Below are 17,634 nucleotides of genomic sequence, written 5' to 3'. Positions count from 1 at the left end.
ACAAACCTGGCATGAGTTCAGCAATCAGGCACTGAGGCTAAGTCACCCAGGCCGTAACTACCACTGAGTATACTGAAGTCATGTGAAGTATTTTTTCTTTTTTGGGAATCTGTGGGTTTAAGTAAGGGGGTTCTACAATTAAGAACTTGCATGACAACTTGATGACAAAGAAACCAACACACACAAGTGAGAAATGTCTTTTGACTTCTTCACTGTCACTGCTGGAAAATGTGGCTGTAACTGTTATACCACGCATGTTGTTCTTTTTAAAAAGGAAACTTGAAACCCCTCCTGTGCTGTGATGACAGTAATCTACATGACCTTTTTCCTGTTTTTGGTGTTTCTGCAGATTGAGCGATGAAGATGAAGGAATGTAGTATTTCATGTCCTCAGGTTAATAAAGTCTCCACCATTCTGCCAACTGACCTAAATATTCTGGTTTTGCGTATTATTTTGACTTCTAAAGAAGCACTCTCATTTAGAGGAGATTTTGGGGAAAGCCGTGCCTAATCTGACATAAAAGACTTCCTGCTTCTGGGGGTTTTCAACAAATTAGCTTTGCTTCTTGAGAAAATGTTTCTACATGCAGAGATGCCTCTTTGCTAACCTAAATATCATGTCATAAGTCATCTGGTTCATAAATATTTATTTGAGAAAGTGCATGTCTTGCATTTTATTCCCTCTCAAGTGGTAGAAGATAGCATCACTAGCTACTTCTGTGCTTGAGATTTACATGTTTCAATAGTTTGACAGAAAAGAGCATTGTAGGCAGGGGTGGGGCCTAAAAAGATATTGTAGGATGCAACATTTTTGGAGCTTTATCCATACTAGGGTCTAAAAGTCAGGATAGCTCTGCTGCTTCGATTTTCTGCTTCTTTTTAGCAAAGCAAGACGTTGATGCCAGTGTTGGTCTGTTGATCCACGACCACTGAAATATCTCAACAACTACTAGATGAATTACCAAGACATTTAGTACAAACATTCATGTCCCCCTCAGGATGAATTGTAATAACTTTGATTCTTTGACTTTTCATCCAGCGCCACCATGAGGTCAGAATTATTATCATTTTGTCCTGTATTTTGTCCAAGAACTTAGTTTATAAACAAATACCTGCCAATTTTGAAAAACTAATGACATTCCCATCAGCCTCAGTGTCTAGTGCTAATCAGTGAATGTTAGCATGCTAACACGCTAAACTGAGAAGGTGAACAAGGTAAAATTATACCTGCTTAACAACATGCTAGCATTATCATTGTGAGCATGTTAGCATGCTGACATTAGCATTTATCTCAAAGCACCGCTGTAAAGGGCTGGTAGCATGGCTGTAGACTTTGGCAGTCCCCCAGCTTAATGGACTTGCAATATTAAATCACTGGGGTACCTCATATAAATTAAATGATACATGAATAATTAAGTGCAAAATACTACATTTTGCCACTAAGCAACTATTTTAAGTGAGGCATATAACATCATTATCAAGTGCATTTATTTCTGGAGCAAGATGTTCTTTCTCTCTCCGATCAGTTCATAAACTGTCACCCAACAAAATCCTTTCAAGTGCTACCTAAAGTTTTAATAGTTGTTGTTTTTTTTAAACAGCACTTTGTTATCATTTACTTTTCTGGTTTCCTTCCTGCAGAGGTTTTCAGCAAACTCAAAAATCATCTTTTAGTTCAGCTGTTATTTTAATAAAATACCACCTAAATTCTGTCCTTGAGGGAAACAGATGACCTCTCTCTCATCCCCAGAGAGGGAAAGCACCATGTGCTAACTATCCTTCCTATTAAAGCCTCTTCAGTCTTATACAAAAGTTCCCATGTCTTGGGCTTCCCAGCGGATGTTAATATATCACCAGTGTGTCTGCGGCCTGACCTTTGACTCTTTGGCTGTGAGTCGAGCCAAGCAGCGGGGTCAGAGCATAGACACACTCCCAGCAGGTGACGTAGATGAAACATTTTCTCTTTGAACAAAAATACAGATTAATCCAGGAACTTGGAGATGTTTTTTCTTTGCACTTTGACAGATTTCAATGTCTGACATTATTTGATTTTCTCTACATCAACCCTGCTATCTTTTTCTCAAGATGCTGAACTGATGTGGCATGCTCTTTTGTAGCAAACAGGTTTGACAGCCACATTGTTTTCACGGCATCCTGAGTATCCCAGCCTTGAATTTCCAAACAGACCTCGTCATGATGGAGACAGAGAAAATGCCTGGGAGTTGTCCTGCCCAGGGCCAAACTGCTGTCAGGACCTGGCTCTCCTCCAGCACAAGAGGTACAAGTGCTTGGCTAATGTTGACTGTCAGGATTTGTTCTCAGACAAAACTAAAGCCCAGAGTAGTCCCTTTTGACAGAGGCTGTAACCTACGATCTGAGAAACACCTTTCAAAACCTGCTGAATTTCACATTTTCTTACCCTCCCTTTGGACACGGAAGGTAACTTTAGTTCCTTCAATTCTAGTAGTTACATAACATTACAACAAAGTCAATTTTGTCTGACCAGAAATAACTTTTTTTCAATCAAAATTGATTATTTCTGTGTTTTATTACATACTTTTGTGGCCTAATTTTTGTTAAAACTTTTAAAACAGAAAAATACGTAACTTTGCTATCTCAGATAAGTTAAAACTTCATAACATCGACATGAATAAATCTCAGGTTTTCACAAGTAACTACAATATAATTATTGTAAGGTGTTAAGGTGACTGACTACATTTATGTTCTGCCTACCCTGCTGACTGTAAATGGGCTGGATTTAGGAGGGCTGGAGTTCCTTAAAAAATCCAAATCCAAAAACTTTTGGGGGATCCAGTGTTTTGGGAGCTTGACCCATACTAGAGACTACGATGTGTTCAGACAGAAATCAAAGCAAATCCACACTCTGTAAAAGTGAATTCCTTTGCAAAGGAAAATGTTTTAGATTGGTGACTCAACTTTGGGAGAATGAGAGATTAAGTGGTCTGTACACTGTATGACTTAGAGTGTTTCTAAATACTGTTGGTAAAGTACAGTATGTCCCCTGGTCTGATCAGTGACAGTGAGTTTGTTAATATCTGATGGGAAATAGGAGCGTTTTCAGGTAACACTGTTTGTTTTGTTCTTCTACCTTGTTCTTCCTTCATGCACCACTGGAGCGTGTCCAGCTGTTCCAGCTGTTTGAAAAACACGATTGATGTAATTTGTTGAGTTATACAGTAGCATCTACTGGAAATCTTTTAACAAACCTGCTGAAGCTTTCATGTCAAGTGGATACATGTCTGTTTATCTGAAAATTAGAATTCATGTCGTGCCAGAAAGCTGTTTCCTCTTGACTCTGTAAGCTTTAAAAATGTCAATTTTACACAGTCCGCTTTATAGATGTGTTAACTACTAGCCATCCTGAGCAATGATGGTTTTATAAGTGTATGGTCACTTTGGGTGAGACTGTATTCCAATTCTGCGCCTATAAAAACAGACATACATCTGCAGTAGTCATACTTTGATGATAAAATACTGGATTGGAAATGCTAATAAAGCATCCTGGTTGGTTGGTTTTTGAGTTTAGAGTAAGGTCATGGATAAGTAAGTTATGTTTATTTATAGTGTACAACACCTTTCTAGATCTGATGTCACAAAATGCTTTAAAATAATGTAACAGACAAAAAGAAAAGAGAGGAAAACTCAACAAAGCCAAACGTAAAGAGGTGGGTTTGACGCTGCTTTTGAATCTTAGATATTAAGTTCATTGGGAGTGAGTTTTAAAGTTTGAGAGTCACAACCTCAGAGGCACAGTTTGCTTAAGTTTCGAAGTCTAGAGAGAGAGGTGTAACCAACAAGCCCTGAAGTCAGGACCTCAATGACCCAATTATGTTAGAGAATCACCACTTGTTCGGGTCGGGGTTAGACCGGATACTAGTTTTGTCAAGACTGCGAAGCAGAGGTTACATAATCTGTGGCCTTATTTTGTAATATTTAAAAGATAAACAGCAAAGTGATGCTGGGGGGTGAGCGGGGTCTACACTGTACTAATAGAAGTACTAGAACAGCTGACACAAGCTTCCAGCTGTCTCTGACATAAGGGTTTTCTTTGGAAAACTACAAAAGAGGGTGAGCTGAAAAAGTGAAAATTAGTAGCTGGTTACATAGCTGTATTTCTAAGTTTCTTATATTAACCAAATGCTGCTCCTTATGGTGTGCTCACTTTGTTGTAATCAGGCAAAAGAAAAAGAGAAAGCAGAAGAGAGTGTGGCAGCAGAGCAGGCATGAAGGTAAATAAGTAAAGATCCACTTAAAGCTTCAGATGGCAACAGTCTACATTCATGTATATAACATTTAGTTTACCAAATAATCTCAAATTGACTGTTGTGGACTCAGTGGACAGAGAGGGAGACAGGAGTGAAGAAATCATCTAGGATGTTTGTTTAAAAATGCTTTAAAATGGTTGGTTAAGTTTCTAAAAATGTCTCCTGGGAGGAATTCACCCCAGACCCGCAGAGGGTTGGGTCGCAGAAGGCATACATTGAAAATGCCCCCCCCCCCAATGTTAGATGTATATCTGCACTTGATTGCATGATTATTTTTTTATGGTTATGATTTGGCACTCACAGCACTGGTTAAGGTTTCATGTGCCACAGCTGCTCAACACAGAGTTCATGGTATTTTCCCACAGTATCAGCATCAGTGTTAGGGACTGCTTTTGGTCTGGTTTGGTTTGGTTTGGTTCATTGACAACATAATTTTAGATTCTAGTGTATTTATAAAATACAACATATCAGGCTTTGTCTGCAATAGAACGATAAAGCTCTGGATTAATTTATGTTGTTTATCCTGCCATTTTCACAGACCCACCAACCGTTATCAAAATGGAGACAGGCATTTATGTCTGACCAAAGAAATCATTAAAACAAAAAAATGGGGAAATTAAGCCGTAAAAGCAGAAAATACATAAAAATTCTTTAAAGACACCCAAAAAAAAACATATCATAAAACACAACAGTTGTATGACCTTTGGTTCCTCCGTACCTGACAAAAAGACAATTTGGGCTTGAAACTTTGTACTTTTTCTGATAAACAAACATTTTCAAAAGAAGTGTGCGAGTTCTTGGGAGGCTGAAATCACATTATTTAATGTGCAAATATCAATGAATTAAAGAGTTAAACAATCCATGTATGCTATCCTGCTGCTACAGTTTGAAATGTACCACGTATCCTGTGGGCCTTTATTGCAGTTTATTTTTGCCAATTCAGTACTCTCCAAAGCTTCTCCAAATAACAGGAAAGAGATTTGTTTGTTAGTCATCTTTCAAAGGAGGAAATGCAGAACTTAAATATTGTCAGAATATTTATAGCCCACCTGCATCAAAGTCTCCCCACCCAACACAGCAGTAACAAATGTGTCTAATGGAAGTTTCTTTTAAAGTGTGAGTGAAAATATAATGCTGGGGTTTCATTGGCTGATTTACCCAGTTTACTATCATCAAACTAGCAGCCTGTGTTTTAAAAAGGGAACTATTTTTTGTCAATTTTAGTGATTATTTGGCTTTTGACGATCACCAGCTCAGGTTATTAACTGACTACTGGTTTGTATTGGACTGTGAAATGCAGGCGTGTATTTGTGCTGAACATTACTGTAAACTAAACAGTGACTAAAATCCAGGAAACTCTTACACAACGGGAGTGAAGCTGTTTACGAGCCGACCTTTGTTACAACAACACATACTAACATTTCTATAATCACTAAATTACTGTTTTCATTCCAGGAAATTAGATGAAACATTGACCAAGGATCAGTCGAGTGCTAGCTCAGCAATTCGCATACACACACAGACAGGGTGGCCCTGGGCACAGGCCATACAGGCGGTCGCATAAGGCGCCACCTTCTGATGGCCGCTGGTCGCCCTCAAAGGAAAAGTGAAAAGTGTTAAATTGGCAGAGAAGCAGAGAAGAAGCTGCTGGTGTGTTTGTGGCTGCAGGAGGGCAGAGCCCACGTCCAAAGATGCACTCAGCTGACACACACAGTTAAAAAGGTTGCATCTACTCCAATCAATCTGATTTAATGCACCACCTGGTGAGCACGCTAAGTGAACAAATCAAACACACCCAGAGGCCTAATGCTAAAATGCTCCCGGTGGATCCTCCAGCGGTAAATGTTTTTGACAATTTTTCTGTCACAGTTGTGACTTCAGTTTAAAATATTTGAAAACTGAGGAGTGGGACAGACAGACTAGTGGACTGGTTTTATATTTACACTGAGAATGGTCAAGCAAAAAAGTTGAACTTAGAGCAAATTGTGGAGGACTTTTCAGTGCACAAGGCGTTCACACAGGTGAGTACAACAACAGAGAGGCTACCTGGAACTGCTCCTTCCTAGAATGTAAGGCACTGTGCTGAAATTTCGCTGACCAATATCAATAATAATGGCTAACGCTCTATCCATTTAAACACCGATTTGTGCACTGCAAGTGCAAGTTCTCTCCTAAGTTAGGGTGTAAAGTCGACACTAGAGGCTTAATTACTAGTTAGTTTGTAACTAAATCAGCTACTAAAATTGGTTGCACCACGATTACTTGGGGCATAACCTAACCAGTCTGGACGTAAAGTCATGGGGAGGGCACCAAATGCTAAACTCATCTAGGGCACCAAAATGGCTAGAGCCGGCCCTGCACACAGACACAGAAAATACATTAGAAACATATAAACACCAACATAATTGTACTGATTATCCATTAAGAAACACACACAAATATGTGCTCTTATTAACACAAAAACACATGTACTATAATCTGTACAAACACTGATAAGCAGATACACAAACACAGAGGCATTACAGTAAATGACACAGCAGTGCAAACATATTAAAAAACACAAATACACATGCACTTTAATTAAATTATGACACATAAACATAATTAAGACACAACTAAGTAACACAAATACACACAGACATGCATTTCCTCACTCTCACACAGATTTGTCCTCATAGTTTGACCCTTTATATCTCCTCTCTTCATGTTTCCCAGGATCACCCACTCACACCACTTCCCGTTTCCGTGGAGATGGGGTTCGCTACAAAGCCAAGCTGATCGGCGTGGACCCAGTACCCGACGCCCAGGGAGACAAGATGTGCTGGGACTCCATGATGAAACTGAAGGTAGTCTGTCCTCCTCAGCCAAAATCAACTTACCTCTCTGTCTTCTCTTAATTAAATTAAAGATGATGTTCTCGTCCTCTACAACCGCAGTCATTTTATCAGAAAAATAATCACGTCTAGTCTCATATGATGAGTGAGATTAAAATGTGTCGTCGTCAGTGGTTGTTATGACTTGGAATGATTCAGGAGTCATTTTCACAGGCCTCATTTTGAATGACACCATTCTGGAGAAAGATGATGTCTTCAGTCTCGCACCAGTGGCATTGAAAAATGGCAGCTGCTAAACTAATGAAGACTGACTTTGACCAATTAGTCCATTACGTTCAGTATTGACAATTCTGTCCAAAAACAGTGCCTATAAAAATAATTTAGTTACTGAGATATTTCTTCATTATTATTTTGGCATTTTGCCTTTATTTGAAAGTCAATGAAGAGAAACAGAAAACTAAGGTCCCCGACTGGGAGTTGAACTGTGGGTCTTGTGGTTTTGTGGCATGCGCCTTAATCATTAGGACTAAAACAGTGGGCCGACTGACAGACTAAGTGACAGAACATGCTAGCATGGTTAAAAATTCACTCATGATTCCCATTCAACCTGAGAGAGCTTGAGCAGTTTTGCAAAGAAGAATAGGGAAATACTGCAGTGTCCACATGTTCAAAGGTGCATCTACTGAATACAGACTTGGAGGGGACAAAACAAGTATTTAGTATTTTTATACTTCTTCACTTTCACTACCTTCACTTCACACAACATTAAAGAGTCTTTCTGTTGATCAGTGTCAAAAAAGCCACATTAATGTTGTAAGACAACAAAAAATGAAAACTTCCAAGGGGATATAAACTGTATAATCTATGGCAAATGCACTGGGTTCATTGGATGGAAAAGGAGTTGTGGGAAAATGCCTGCAGTGGAAAAGGGGCTTCTGACATATCTGACCTGCTCACTCCTGACATTTCAATGACTTCAGGCCATCTAATCTCACAGGACTTTGCACGATTTGGTGGGAGTGTATATCAGATAGTGTGCAACAGCTTTCAGAAAATACAACAAACAAAAGAAAAACAACAACAAATAAAACAGACATTGTCCACAGCAACTGAACACTCCTCAGAGGGAACTGGATATGAAGCAGTCTTAGCCACAGTCAGACGTGTAATTTACTCTTTTAAATATTACCAACTTACCTACTTACATCTACCAAATTACTGTGAATGTGAAAATGTGTGATTTTGCCCTCCAGTGATCAAAAGAGACACTGTGGCAGACTGTAATGCATGTTACAGACACCGGATGACTAAATAATCACGTCTAGTCTAATCAGACACCGGATCATCCGGCCAGCCCTGCTGGGTGAGAAGCTGGGAGCGATGCAGGTGGATGCCCCCCTTGTGTCCTGGATTGTGGACTACCTGACTGGCAGACCACAGCACATGTGCCTGCAGCACTGTGTGTCGGACAGCATGGTCAGCAACACTGGGGCCCCTCAGGGGACTGTCCTCTCTCCCTCCCTCTTCACCATCTACACCACGGACTTCAGCCACCACACAGAGTCCTGCCACCTTCAGAAGTTTTCTGATGACTCTGCTGTGGTGGGATGTATCAGCGGTGGTGATGAGACTGAGTACAGGGCTGTGGTGGGGAACTTTGTCTCATGGTGTGAGCAGAACCATCTGCAGCTCAATGAGACAAAGTCTAAGGAGCTGGTTGTAGACCTACGAAGGGCCAAGGCACCAGTGACCCCGGTTTCCATCCAGGGGGTCAGTGTGGACACTGTGGAGGACTACAAGTACCTGGGAATACACTTAGACAATAAACTGGACAGTACATGCACCACTACTTATTACTTATATTATTACATTGTATTATTATACTGTATTATCATCATCAACCGGTAAACCCACTTGGTACTTCACACTTATTTTATTTTATATCTATACCCACCTGGTACTTAATTTATTTTCTGACCTGTTTTTATAGTGTTTTGTATTATATTTTTGCTAGTACTTTCTCCTGTGTGCACTGACGTAAATGCGAGCTGCTGTAACAAAGAGTTTCCCTTCGGGGATCAATAAAGTATTTCTGATTCTGATTCTGATTCAGATGTTGCTATTGTACCAGTTTTCAATAGGAATGTCTCATTTCTCTACTAACAAAATGTTACATTACAGTTACAAGTTACGGTTGTTAAGCTTAATTAGACGATTCAGGTGAGGGCTTTAATTCTACACACAGTGGCTTTAATATAAATTATCATCAGTATAGACATTAATTTTACTTTTGGATTTGTCTGCTCTGCTCTCCTACCACACTGTACACTCAGCTCCTCTGACTCCTATTTTAAACCACTCAAACGCTTTTTTTACCCCAACTGTGTTAGGGCTTTGAGGCAGCAGCAAGGAAACAGGGGAAACACAAGCAGAGAGTTTGGTTGAAAGTTTCCTGCAGGGGCCTGAAAATCGTGGATGAAAGGACTGGGGTGAGTTACTGTCCCAGATCTCTCTTCCCTCATTGTGTCGTCCTGTAGTGCTGTGCCTGTGTAGCGCCCCTATCAGGTTGATGGTCAATCTTGAAAAATTTCATCTGTGCAACCACAGCAACCACTGTGGCTTTCCAGTAAACAAAAACAACGTGTTTCCTGCTTGGATTACCGCACTAATGCCAGATAAAATTAGCAGTCTATTTTATTTTTTCAAAATCAGACAATTCTCAGGATTCCTTCGGGAAGTAAAGCAGAATATTTATACAGCTGACATGGATCAATGCCATAAAACTATTCTCCAATGCTTTGCTATCTAGTTTCCTGACAAAAGAGAGTCTAGTGAACCAGTTTAGTCCACCACAGATACTTTATTGTAAATCCCACCTCAGTTAGAATTCAAGATCTCTATTTTCTTCCCTGAAAGCATCAAGTGTGACATTTTGTACATCTTTCTTCAAATAATAATCTGTTGAACATTTAAATAAGTGGTGGTAAATGAAATGAGGAAGTAGTGTTTCCTATGTGAAATTAATACTGCACTTAATGTGGAAGTTGTGGATCCACTCCCCCTGTTTTGGTCCAATTTCTGGTTCAAGCGCTGGTTGTTGTGATACCAAACATAACAAACATTTGCCTGCACTGAACAATTCTCTTTAGGAGGACTTGGATTCTAGTCCTTATATGTCTGTTAGTTTCAAGGCCAAAAATCAATAATCAGGTTAATGGTGAAGAACCAGCATCCAGAAAAGCTAAAAGCCAACTGCTCCACCACAAAAGAGAAACTGGAGAAAGAGAAATTGTTTGAGATGATGGCTACATTTTATGGTTATGATATCTTAATTTCCCATTTTTCTTGCAGTGACTGTAGTTTTCTGTGTTGTGGTTAGATATGTTGTAAGATAACTAAAAGCCCAAATCCCTTTCATCATCTGTTTTTCAGGCGGCACTTTATGACCATGACAGGAGCAGAATCAGCTCTTTGACAAAAGATGAGTCAGACCCCAGAGCGCTGGCCTACGTCTACCAACACCAAGACACCTACAGCCTCTTCTACATCAAGATGGCCAACCTGGTAACACACACAGTGCTACATAGAAACATATGGGATGTCTTAATAACATATAAATAATGGGTGGTGTTATTCATAAATATTAGTAATGGTTGTTTAAACAATAAAAAAATGTCAGTGTGCCAGTGAAACAGATTGAACGCAGTTGTAAACTGCATCATTCCCTAAAAATTCATCAAAATCATATTTATATCCTTTAATATTATATGCCCATTCCAAGTCCAGTCTGACAGTCATTTGTTTTCATTATAATGTTGTTATTTATTTATTTATCCTACATTAAAATTAGGATCCTCAGGTCAGTGGATTTTATTATACATTTTATTTATTTTATTGTAAGTGCAGTGAATAGACATGTATGTGCCGATAGCAGGATGGCTATAAATGCCAGTGTGTTTGTGGTCTACAAAGAGAAATAACAATATATGATGTATAAGTACAATTACAAATAAGAATTAACATGACAAATAACTAGCACAAATAGCAACCGGTGCCAATTAGGAGCCAATTAAGACTAAAATGGTAAAATATCTTTCAGAAACATGCTGAACATTATGGAAATGAAGACAACTTATATTATGTTCATTTATGCACAAACAGAGGAAAAACTTTGTCCAGACTTTTCTTCTCTACTCGTCTCTGCTCCGCATGATAGCACCGCCCGTTCACGGGGCTAGACAAGCTTTCTCACATTAGCTAAGCTATTTAGATATGTTTGACAGCTGATTAGCTCTCACTTAAAAAAACAGAACCTGCATCAAGTTTTCTTTGATGGTTTCCTATAATTTGTATACTGCCCTGTAGTATTTTCTATAAGCTGATGTCTGTGGAGTGAAAAGGTTTAGACAGCCTTTGTTTATCTCCAGCAGTAACAATATACAATAATCAGGAGCAATGGCACTTTAGTTAAGTTATGGTTAACTTGCAAATTCCTGAGAAAGACACAGCAAACATGGAACAACCACCATGTTCAGTGGTATATAAATGTAGCATTAAGTTAGTTGCTGGTTGAAAATCTGAGAGGGAACAAGAACAGTTTATGTGTCTTCTCATAAAAACATTGATTATAGCTGACTTTGAGCAAGACACCACTCATAGTCCAGTCAGTCTGTTATGACACTGGACGATGTCATTTTTGTACGTTGTGTCACTCTGCGGTGAATGTGTTTGGTCCGCAGTGTGATGAGTTTATCTTTGTTCATCAGGCAGATCCGGTCCTGGTTGACATCGAGGAGGTTTGTCAGGTTGTGGAACAAGAGACACCGCAGGAACCTGCAGAGGCACCAGCACAAGTCAGAGAGAATATTTATCTTTATCGTTAGTGTTTGTCGGTGGGGGGATTGTGTGTGTGTGTGGGTGTGTGGGTGTGTTTGCATTCAATTTTGTTTCCCCTTGTTTATTTGTTTTTCCAGACCAGTTCCTTACTGCTTCTAAATGACAGTTCAGCCCTTCCGGCTGAGGTAAGTGAAAGAATAAAAAAGCTAAATGTTGAACAACCCTTCTGAAACCCCCAAATCTTTTGCTGAGGTTTATAATTGAACACCCATTTATCTTTTCATTTTTTCCCCAAAATGATGGAGGTCACATGTTAAAATGTTATTTTCAGGGACCAGCTATGGAGGAAGTATTCTCTTCGTCAGGACAATCAAACCAGGTAAAATAAACAAAACACAATAATAGACGTGAATGTTTTAATCCACTGTGCCTCACCAAACCATGACGGTTTCTCAACATTTTCCAAGCAATGGTTTGTCGAAGTACCCGGCTGTACCCACAACAACAACAGAAACATCATTGATGATTTCAGTGTTTTTAACTCAAATAAAGATGGATAAATTTGACCCCCAGAAAAAAATAATTTAAAAAATACATCATTATGCTTTAGAGACAAGGGGGTTAAATGTTAATATGATTTATAATAATAATAATAATAATAAAACTTTATTTATAGAGCACTTATCAAAACAAAGTACAAAGTGCTTCACAACAAGAAAAATAAAATAACACAGTGAATGACGAAATATAAAGAAATAAAACACATGAAATACAGAAAAGCAATAAAATAAACAGTAAAATAAACAGCCAGTTCACGTAAAATCAGGATATGCTTTCAGATAAAAATGTGTTTTGAGACGAGATTTAAACGAAGACACTGACTCAGACAACCTAATTTCTTAGTCATTCATATCCATAAACGTTTGCTAGTCAGTTATCACGTGTCTCCCCCCACTCTTAAAGGCAAGCGTATCCTGATCTTACCTGAGCTGTCTGTTTATTTTATTGTTTTTATGTATTTTATTTATTTTATATTTTATCATTCACTGTGGTATCTTATTTCTCTCTTTGTGAAGCATTTTGTACTTTGTTTTGATAAGTGCTCTATAAATAAAGTTTTATTATTGTTATTATTAATAATATTATTATTATTAAAGATCAGTCTGCCACCTTATTGTTGGTTGAAATACAGGTGATTGAGGAATAAAAAATATTATTTTACTGCTGTCAAATGCAGACTGTAGTATTTTTCTGTTTCTCTGTCTACAGACCTCTTCCCATAATGAGTTGATGGAAGTCTTCTCCGTCCAGATGGAGGAGCCACTGATGGCCCCCCAGAGCTCATGTGCCAGTCAGCCAGGTTAGTTACAACAGGAGACCAGGACCAGTGAACCGACATGGGATGGTTTTTGCCCTGTGCTGAGTCTATTAGTCTCTGTGAGGCTCTTTTGCTGGGGTTACCCATGACTCTATGCCCTTATGGGTGACCTGAAGCATTTTATTTGTAGAGCTGCCTGGGAGCAGTACAAGGGAGGCCTAATAAAATACATAGCCTATTTACTCTTACATTAGCCTATTTTTCCTTTACATAGTAAAATCCCCGCAGTATACTTTCACAGATGAACAGCCAACAAAGCACATTACACACAAAATTGAGCCATTAGGCTTTTCTAACAATTCTGGATTTAATTTCCAATTTTTTTGTGTGTTATTTTGCAATAAATTATGATAAACTTGACTCAGATTCACAAGTGTGTTTCCTATTTTTCCCTTTTTTTCCCTCATAAGAAATATTCTGACCCAAACACTGTCTATTTATTATACATAGAGAAGAGGTTATTTCAAGCCATATTTGTGAAACGTCTACTTTAATTTGATTGATTTTAGAGATAGCTGGTTTGAGAGTTTTGATGTTTTATTTGCAGGCTTGATTGTGATTAACGTACATGTAGGCACAAAAATATGTTGTTAGTACAGTCCTTGCCATCACATCAAAGGGAGGATTCATACAGATATCTAGCTCAGAGTTGATCTGATATCTGTTTGATATCCTGTCATGCAAATAAATATCATCAAAAACATCAGGCTGTTCTGTCATAAAACTACGAGACCATCAGACAAACATTGACCTTTGGCATCTTCTAGATTTCAAAGTGACTCACTGTTGGCATCTCCTTTGTGTCTCACTGAATCAGAGCGTGACACCTCCACAGCGTGTTAACACACACCACACTGTTGTTGAATCTATGTAAGATGATTGAAGTGCTGTGGAGCCCGCACGCCAAAAACTCTATTCATATCTTTATTGAACATCAAATAACAATATTTCAGTTTGCAGCAAAGTAAGCACTTTATCTAACAAAAATATACTGAACATTATACATCATGAGATAAATTGAAAATATCATGCAGCAATCTGAGACATACACTGACCTCTGACCTTTGACCTGGAGGTGCAAGAGAAATGCACACAGTGTCTCTTAGTGTACACAGTATGTTCCCATGATATCCCTGTTCATGACATTTAATATGTACTCCGGGAGAGAATAACACAATTCCCATGGTACAGCTGATAAAGAGCGCAGTTTAAGTCACGTTTTCTTATTATATACAGTAAGACGGAAGAATGTGAAGTGTTCACTGTGTATCAATGATGAAACAAATTATCTCACAGATTTACTATGCCTCGCTCAACACATGCTCAGTTCCCACACTGAAAGATTTCATTATTTCTCCTGGAGAAATTATAAAATCATGATGTATGGAATTACAGAAACAAATAAGTGAACAAGATTTTTTTTTTTAGAATACAAATATCTCCAAATGTCTCCAGAGTGAGTTCATGTGTGAGTAGGCAGCAGTGTGATGTTCATTTAGTGCAGTAAAAGTTTAAAGTGGGGTGGTGTAATGTACACCTTCGACATCAGAGAGCTTTGTGTTGGTCCTTTATTATTACTTAACAATGGTAATGACCTTTCCCAGACCTTAACCAAGTGGTTTTAAAAGAACCACACATTGAACATACTATAGTTGGGATGAATGGATATTGTAAGAATAACCAGTTAGTAATCAAAGACTGGTAGTGAACCTTTAAAAACTTTGCCATTAAACTAATTCAGGGTTCCCAATATAAACTAGGGATGCAACTAATGATTCATTTCCTGTAGATTTTTTTTAGATTAAGTGATAAATTGTAAAGTCTGCAAAATATCATAAAATAGTGGAAAAGGATTCCATGACAATGTCCCAGAGCCCAAGGTGTGACTCCTTTAAATAGTTTATTGTCCGACCAACAGCCTAAAACCCAGATATATTGAGTTTACAAGATACTATAAAACAGAGAAAAGCAGCAAATCCTCAAATTTGTTGAACTGGAACAAATGTTTGCCATTTCTGCTTGATGAATAACTTGAAGGAATACGTCGACATTCTGAGAAATACGCTTATTTGTTTTCTTGCCAGGAGTTAGATCGAAGAAGATCAATACCACTCTCATATCTGTTCATTAAATAGAAAGCTAGATCTTGATTAGCTTAGCGTAAAGACTGGAAACAGGTGGAAACAGCTAGCCTGGCTCAGTCTGAAGGTAAAATACTCTGCCTGCCAGCATCTCTTATGCTCACTAATTAAAAGACTGTATGTTTAATCTGTACACAAACTGAAAATGTAAAAACAACAGGGAGTTATGTGCTGGAACTATTTCTTGGCAACTAGCGTCCAGGTGCAGTGACTTCCTAGAGTTTTGTCATCACTGCGATGTTACCCGGCAATTGATCTGATTGCCTTAACAATTAATCAACTGTCTGTTTCAGCACATCAATCGTTTCAACATCACAGTTCTGTTTGGCTAGTGGGTTGTGACAAATACACTGTCTCGTAGACAGGCCAAGACAATATTTTGTTTGGTTCAGGAGTTTGACCAAACATTAATATGTAACTGTACAACCAGAGCAGTTTTAAAGACCCACTTAATTTATCTTCTTCCTTCCTCTCAGAGTCTCCACAGCCACTGCTCTCCACCTCTCAGATCCTCTCCATGTTCCCCACACAGCCGGTAGGGGGCTTTCCATACTCCTCTCCCCCATACTCTCCCACCACAATGTCCTGGGGCCAGCAGGGGCTTCTGGGAAATCAGTGGGCAGGTCCAGCTGTGGCGCCCTGGCCCACAATCCCCGGCAGTATGGCAGCAGCGTGGGCACCAGCAGGCATCGCAGCGCCCCCTGCAGGCAGCCTGATTCAGGCTCACGGCTCTCAGCCTGGAGTCATGAGGGGAGGAAACACAACGGGTACCCCACCCCTTTAAACTCCTGCTATGCCCCCGCTGGAGCAACAGGACCACTGCAGTCGCTTTCTCCCACCCTCGACCATAATCCCCTCCTGTCATGAACTGGTTAGAATGGGAAAAGTGGTTTGGATTAAAGGGGGGAAAAATTACATGGCTTGATGGCTTTTGTTTTGATTGATGAATTCTTATTTAATTTTTCAAGAGAAGTCCAAAGAGAATGTATCTGCTATGGTTTCTACTATGAACATGTCTTCAATATATTTGTATTTCCATTTACGGCCACTGAATATTTGATTAATTTTGATTGGGTGGAAGGTGGGGATTAACTTTTAGTAAGCAGACAGTATGACCGGACACCTATGATGCACGTGTTTGTTTTCAGTTGTAAATGAATGCAGTAGTATTATTAGTAGTAGTACTCTAAAGACAGGAGCAGTGAGGCTTAGGTAAAGATCTTGGAGCTAGTGTTATTTGTGTAACCACCAACAACAATAACAAAAGATACAGTAAATAGCTGCTGGTTGAGAACCACGCAAATTTAATTTCTATTTACGTGAATCTAGAACATTCACTCTTTCTTTAATTTGCATAAATAATCAAATATTTGTGTTGATATTCAACAAAACTGGAAAATTGAAGCAATTCAACATGTCAGTCAGAGTTACAGTATAAGGTCTCCACGACATTTTCTATCTGTTTAAACTGGAAAATACAAGTTTGATCCAAAACAAAACTGGTCTTGTTTCCCTTAAAAAGAACTGATAGCTGAGATTGCTAAATAATATTGATATAGATATCAGCAGTTGATACTAATCATGTTTAATTTCTTTTGCTCATATACAATCCACAGTATGTTCTGTTTTTTTCTTTTTGCTTTATCTGATACTTGAAATTACTTTTTCTTTGTTTGTTTGGTTTCTACATGTTACTTTGCTTTTTCTATATCAAATTAATTACAATTTGCTGTCTTTTTCTTAAGTTTTCTTTAGGTTTGCTCATGTACTGCACTTAAAATAAAGTAGAGAACATACAAGGAGGCTCATTTAACTTAACTTTGTGTTATTTTTCTTCAGACTAGAGTACGTCACTTTGTCTTGTGGTTTTTAACAAAAATTATTTCATTCATTCTGTTTTCCTTCTTTCACTGATTAACTTTTTGCTTTTTTTAAAACGAAGAGAGAAAATGTGTAAACACATGTTGCCAGAAAGACAAAGGAAACGGATAACATTGCTTTACTTGAAATGGCCTCACAGTGCCCCTAATACATATTACTGTACATTTTCAAACACATAATGAATATGTAAATAAAACTGAATTGAATGAAAAACCTGACCTTTTAAGAAGAACTGAAAGAAACTGGCTGGCAGTATGTTAATGTTGCTCTACTGTTAAT

At 38.5% G+C, this 17,634-nt stretch overlaps 1 protein-coding gene across 4 annotated transcripts; it reads left to right on the top strand.

Moving 5' to 3' along the window:
• The first annotated feature begins 1,798 nt into the window (after positions 1 to 1,798).
• Positions 1,799 to 17,273, top strand: LOC122878150 (disabled homolog 2-like). Of its 4 annotated transcripts, XM_044200555.1 has the most exons (10): positions 1,799 to 1,938; positions 2,117 to 2,277; positions 7,001 to 7,131; positions 9,510 to 9,608; positions 10,552 to 10,683; positions 11,886 to 11,972; positions 12,093 to 12,140; positions 12,287 to 12,334; positions 13,225 to 13,315; positions 15,951 to 17,273. In XM_044200555.1, exons 2-10 carry the CDS (start codon positions 2,193 to 2,195, stop codon positions 16,256 to 16,258), a joined length of 1,029 nt encoding a protein of 342 aa, XP_044056490.1. In that variant the 5' UTR covers positions 1,799 to 1,938; positions 2,117 to 2,192; the 3' UTR covers positions 16,259 to 17,273. The 4 variants fall into 4 exon arrangements, with proteins under 4 accessions (XP_044056490.1, XP_044056491.1, XP_044056492.1 ...); XM_044200556.1 differs by having other exon boundaries at positions 1,924 to 2,277; XM_044200558.1 differs by lacking the exons at positions 1,799 to 1,938; positions 2,117 to 2,277 and adding an exon at positions 2,284 to 2,438.
• The last annotated feature ends 361 nt before the right edge of the window (positions 17,274 to 17,634 follow it).

This window comes from Siniperca chuatsi, linkage group LG6, assembly GCF_020085105.1.
Source record: "Siniperca chuatsi isolate FFG_IHB_CAS linkage group LG6, ASM2008510v1, whole genome shotgun sequence".
NCBI classification, from domain to species: Eukaryota; Metazoa; Chordata; class Actinopteri; order Centrarchiformes; family Sinipercidae; genus Siniperca; species Siniperca chuatsi.
This window is presented reverse-complemented; position numbering and strand designations above follow the sequence as displayed.